The sequence below is a fragment of the Lactuca virosa genome, chromosome 8, assembly GCF_052849685.1.
Source record: "Lactuca virosa cultivar CGN04683 chromosome 8, Lactuca_virosa_CGN04683_v6, whole genome shotgun sequence".
In the NCBI taxonomy this organism is placed as follows: Eukaryota; Viridiplantae; Streptophyta; class Magnoliopsida; order Asterales; family Asteraceae; genus Lactuca; species Lactuca virosa.
Genome location: NC_136433.1, coordinates 46,297,468 through 46,303,444, shown reverse-complemented (window position 1 = coordinate 46,303,444; position 5,977 = coordinate 46,297,468). Strand labels below are relative to the sequence as shown.

General features: G+C 38.4%; 1 protein-coding gene across 1 annotated transcript; it reads right to left on the bottom strand.

Moving 5' to 3' along the window:
* Positions 1-302: 302 nt before the first annotated feature.
* Positions 303-3,710, bottom strand: LOC145129557 (uncharacterized). Its single transcript, XM_079064304.1, has 3 exons — positions 2,478-3,710; positions 929-2,347; positions 303-822 (listed from the first exon to the last, which is right to left on the bottom strand). Exons 1-3 carry the CDS (start codon positions 3,694-3,696, stop codon positions 458-460), a joined length of 3,003 nt encoding a protein of 1,000 aa, XP_078920430.1. The 5' UTR covers positions 3,697-3,710; the 3' UTR covers positions 303-457.
* Positions 3,711-5,977: the final 2,267 nt, after the last annotated feature.

The following is a 5,977-nucleotide window of genomic DNA, read 5'->3' as shown; positions in this document are numbered from 1 at the left end:
AAAGTGAGCTTGTCATTAATTAAACTTGATAGTCATTCTGAGTTATATGTTTGTATGTATACATTAGACCTTTAATTTCGTTTAAAATGCACCTCTAACATTTCTAAGTTGTCTCATAAGAAATAGAAACATTTGACTACTTGTCTGTATAGCCTTATTTCCTTTGTTGTATGGTTGTGATATAAATTTGGCTGATTTAGTTACGTATTAAATAAAGATTATGCTACATCATGTATAAGGGACAATTAAGTATCAATAACTAATGTTTCATAGTAAATATTAACTAAATAATACTGATAACATATTTAATAAACAATCATCATTAATGATCATATGTAATTAAAAAAAAAAAAAAAAGATGTGCATACATGACTTTGTGTATTTTCGAGTCACAAAGTGTCAAACTTATTCCAAACTTCCATCAAAACATCAACAAACAAGTTAGATAACAATTTCTTCAAGGAGTGAGCAAGCATGGTTGGGTTTGTGGTTGCGATTTCGGAGGGTTTGTGAGCATGTGAACAACCTCCCTCATGGTAGGCCGAGCAGTGCTCTCATCCTCCACACAACTCATGGCGATTTTGAAGAGGTTAATGACGGTTGCCAATGGGTACACTTTGAGCCTCGAATCCAACACCGCTAGTACTGACATCTCATCCGATGGCTCAGAATGCTCCGATATGGTCTCTCGAACCCACCTCACTATGTCTACCCCATCACCAAATTCCCCAACCGGCTTCTTTCCTGCTATCAGTTCAAGAAGTACAACTCCAAAACTGTATACATCACTCTTTTCGTCCACCTTTAATGTGTATGCATACTCTGTAGTACAAAAAAAAATACAAATTTGTAGTTAATATATACATATACAAAATTACAAGTATAAAACAAATAATATATATTGGCAACATGCAATAGAAACTTGTACCTGGTGCAATGTACCCATATGATCCTGCAATGGAGGACATGCATTCGGAAGCACCAGAATGATTATCCCTCAAGAACTTAGCGAGCCCAAAATCAGCAACATGAGCTTCATAATCGGAATCCAAAAGTATATTGTTTGACTTCACATCTCGATGTAAGATCATCGGAGAGCAATCATGGTGAAGGTAACACAGTCCCTTCGCTGATTCTATAGCGATCTTATACCTTGTTTCCCACTGCAAATGTGCGCCTTTCGATCCGTGTAAAATCTCACCTAAGCTTCCATGAGACATATACTCGTAAATCAGCAATTTGTTTTCACGATTGGAGACGTATCCGAGTAATCTGACGATGTTCCTATGCCTGATTTTTCCCAACGTTTGGATCTCGGCGTCGAATCCATGGTTCCGACCCATTAACCGTTTGATTGCTACGTCAACACCATTCGCCATTGATCCTCGGTATACAATTCCAGCTCCACCTTTACCGATTATGTTTTCATCTTTCAAACATTCGAGAACGTCTTCAACTTTTAGATCCAAGCGTTGGAATGTGGTTAGCTTCCAGACTTTGGATCTCTCGAAGTGTTTGTTTTTAATTTTGATGAATGTTAGTATGAATAATGATATGGCTGTGATTACAGCGATGATGACTATCATAAGCTTTGATGTGGTGATTGAACGGTTGTTGTTTTGAGACGTGGAGATGATCGGACAATGAGCCATTTGTGGTAAACAGAGGTTAGGATTCCCGGAGAAGACAGTGTTGCTGAAATCCTTTAGTTGTCCATCGATTGGGACTCTGCCGGAGAATTGATTGTAGGAGAGGTCTAACACTGTCAAGCTCTTCATGTGACCTAATTTCGTCGGAATCTCACCTTTGAGTTGATTTCGAGATACATTAAGTATGTTCAGATTGAACAAACTTAAAATTCCTCTCGGGAATTCACCAATGAAGTTATTTCGGCTGAAATCGATGGAAGTAAGTTGAACACTTGTAGCAATGGAAGCTGGAATCTCACCACTGAGATTATTGTCGCTGACGTTAATTTCATACAATTTCTTCAGCTTCAATATCTCTTCTGGTATTACACCGACGAACTTATTTGATTGGAGAGATAGAGTTGTTAGATTCGGTAAATCACCAAACGCCGGAGGTATCTTACCGGTGATCCAATTGTTAGACATTGAAACACTTTGAAGAGACTGACTGTACATTTTATCAGGAAGTTCACCGGTAAGATAGTTGTTGTCAAGCTCGAGCATGGTAAGCTCCGGCAAGTTAAAGATGCCGGCGGGAATAGTTCCGTTGATGAAATTCTTCATGATTCGAATCTTCGTTAAAGACTTGCAACTGCCAAGTTCTTCCGGTAAGGGCCCAAAGAAGTAATTCTCCATTAAAATCAAAAGTCGTAACTTGCCTGAGATCAACGCCAACACTCATTAAATTCCGTGATTCCATTGTTATTCTAATATCTAAATTACTATTATTCTTCATATTCCTATGTATAGTGTAAAAGTTTTTGCAATAATTAAATACGAGAATTTTACCTCCTTTGCACAAATCTTTCGGAATTGGTCCGGTAAGGTGGTTTCCGGTGACGTCGAGCATAAGTAACCGGCCGTTACTGCCGAGATTCTGCGGGAGTTCAAACGTGAAATTATTCTCCCAGATGTGAAGAACTTCAAGATTCGGGAGATCACCGATGAACGGAGGAAGAGGACCGGCGAGACGGTTGCCGAACAGACTAATCAACGTTAGATTTTTCAGTTCCGAGAACGTCTCCGGTATGCCACCGGTTAGATTGTTATTCGACAGATCAAACGACATCAAACTGACCATTCCGGAAAGCTCCGGAGGTATTTCTCCGGTTAGATTGTTGAACTGAAGAAATAGAGTATGCAACATCTTCAAATTTCCAAGGCTTGCCGGAATTTCTCCGTTGAGATTACAACCTCCGAGGTCTAGTAGTTTTAGTGATTTGAAAGAACCAAACTCCGTCGGAATTCCTCCTTCATAACTGTTGGCATACCCGATGAGAAGCTGATCAAGAGTCGATACACGTGATAAGGTCGCCGGAATCCTCCCAGAGAGTTCATTTTGTTGTAAACCTAAAATCTGTAAACTCTGAAACTCCGAGTAATCTTCCGGAATCTCTCCATTGAAGAAATTACCTCCGAGATACAAAATTTTCAGATTCTTCAACTTCACAAACTCCACCGGCAACCTCCCAGTGAAATTATTGTTGTAAACGTCGAAAGCCTCCAGCTCCGCCATTCCCGCCACAATCTCTCCCGGAAGCTCCCCAGTGAAAACATTACTAGAGATGTTGATGAATCTAATCGACGTCAAATTAGACATTTCCACCGGAAGTGGACCGGTGAGGTTATCCGATACAAGCGTCAGATTGACCAGTTTGTTCAGAATTCCGATCTCCGGCGGAATAGTTCCGAACATAGGAACGTAAGATATCGTCAACGACGTGACACGAAAGTTTTCATCACATGAAACTCCGGAAAACGAACAGTGTGAGTTTTCGACTTTCCAGTCGTCCAATATTCCAGAGGTGTTTGATGCCACCATTGAAGCTTTGAGCTTCATTAAAGCATCATAATCTGAAAACCCATTTGAACATTCAAAATTAATGATGAAGAAGAAGAAAACATGAAGAAAAACAAATTTCAACATCTGTGTTTTTGGGTGGAAGCACGCAGAGAAAAGTTGATGAGTGATTGTACGGTTTTTATAGGCTGAGAAGAGACGATGCATGATTATGGTAAATCCTTTGCAGCTTGTACGTTGTGCATTATAAGCTGTACGTGATTTGGGTTTTGTAGTTTTAAATCTGGAAAGATAACGTTGTTGTTATGGATGTCGTGTCGACAAGATAGGAAGAATCTCTGTCTTCGATATGATTGAAATGACTTTCCAGACCTTCTACTATTTGGAAATTATTGTTTAGACCTTGGCAATAAATTTTGTACATTTTGGAGCTTATACTGCAAGCATAGTTGTTTAATTGACCATAAAAGTATTTAAAATTTCATAATCTAGCCCTCAAAGTTTCAATTATGTTAAATTAGATTTTAAAGTTTGCTAATTTTATCGATTTACTCATTACAGTTGGTTGGTTGTAACAGGTTCAGTAAGTTACAACATGTGTGGTATGCGTATAGGCAAAAGAAGAATTATCTATATTCATTTGCATAGCTCTGACATAGTGTATATGTGGATTTTTTTTTAAATAAAATTTAATCAAATTATTATTATTGGTTTTAAAATTATCAGCAAATCCTAAACCACCACAAACACATCCAACAACAACAACACAATTCTTAAATCCACATCATTTACCTTTAAAATAAAAGTATCAAATTAACAAATCTCAACAATCTAAAAAACATATTATCAGAGGACAACACATATCCTAGTTTAGCTCTTTTATCATAGGAGTAATTGTTGTAAACATCCATATATATTGTTTTGGTAATATCAATATACGATATGGTTGAATTTATCAATTGCTTACATGGTATCAACCATTTGTATCTCTCTTCTCCCCTTCGATTTTCTGACATCTGAAAATGCTCATCTCCTAGGATCTTATCATGCCCCCTCGTCTTCCTCCCACTCTACCGATGGCCCTTTCTCCATGAATACCTTATTACACATGCTGACAATCAAATTTTCATCAAGTAATTACCTTCTCTGCGAAATCAAATGCTTCCCATCTTTACCTATCAACAACTATTAGGTCATATTAATGGTACTTCTTCTTCACCATCACCTACCTTTACCGAGGAAAACAAGACCTTTCTAAATCCTGAACTTGCTACTTGGAGAGATGTTGATCAACGTGCCATTATTCTTCTGCACTCCTCTCCCATAGAAGAATCAACGGCCGAAGTACTTGGTCTCTCCAGTGTTTGGTAGATTTGGCTAGCACTCGAGACTGCTTATAGTAATTTCTCTGTCGAACGCATCCAATCATTGCATAATTCTCTTTGTTAGCTTACCAAAGGAACAACAATTGTTCCTGATTATTGTCTTCTTTTCAAGGCTATATGTGACCAACTATCTGTCATCGGTCACCTAGTTGTTGAAATTGACAAACTGCACTGGTTTTTTTTTTGGTTTAGGGCCATCATATGAAACTTTCTCCATAGCAATTCGAGCCACAAATCCAACACCTGTGTTTCATGATCTGGTTACTCAAGCAGAAAGCCACAAATTATTTTTGCAATCTATCCATGGTGCTCCTAGTCCTCCGACTGCCTTTCACGTTCAACAGAACAATTCATCTCAAGGTCGGGGATGTTCCACCTCTTACCATAGCAACAATTTTAGAGGTGGCAGAGGACGTGGTCAAGAGAGACGACCTCCCCATTGCCAACTCTGCAGAAACAATGGACATTATGTGTCTTCTTGTCCCAATCTTCACACTTATGCCAGTCAAGCCTCTTCCTCAGGTGAAACTTTATCAAAGGCCTTTCATCCTCAATGTCATGTCACCACCAACAACCCATATTAGCATGTTGATTCAAGGGGTACGGATCACATGAATCCCGATCATGACACTCTACATCATTCAACACCATACCAAGGTAACAATGAAGTAATATTTGGAAATGGAAAAAGCTTCCAATTACTCATACATGTTCTTCTATTCTATCCAATAACATTCCTTTAAGTTATTTTCTTGTCACTCCTAATATCACAAAGAACTTATTGTCTGTTAGCAAGCTTACCAAAGACTATCATGTTGATGTCTTTTTTTCTCAACCTTTTTTTGCCATTCAATATCGGAAAACAAAACGGGTACTTGCTAAAGGAAGCTGTCAAAATGGTCTTTATGTGTTGAAGGATGAACCCGAAGCCTTGGTTGCTACCTCTGGAGTTTCAACTCGAGCTTCTTATGAGTTATGACATGCTCGTTTAGGCCATGTGTATTTTGATATTAGTTCACTTTTAAATAGGTTAGGTGTTTTATCTATTACTTCATTGTTACCGAAACCTATTGTTTGCACTTCTTGTCAACTTGCAAAAGGGC

Bases quoted from the DNA above. Each gene is read 5' to 3' on its own strand.
- LOC145129557 (XM_079064304.1), bottom strand. From the start codon at position 3,696: ATGCATCGTCTCTTCTCAGCCTATAAAAACCGTACAATCACTCATCAA. The intron at 2,348-2,477 runs GTAAAATTCTCG...CGTTGATCTCAG, and splicing joins GAAAGATTTGTGCAAAGGAG to GCAAGTTACGACTTTTGATT. The intron at 823-928 runs GTACAAGTTTCT...TTTGTACTACAG, and splicing joins ATATGGGTACATTGCACCAG to AGTATGCATACACATTAAAG.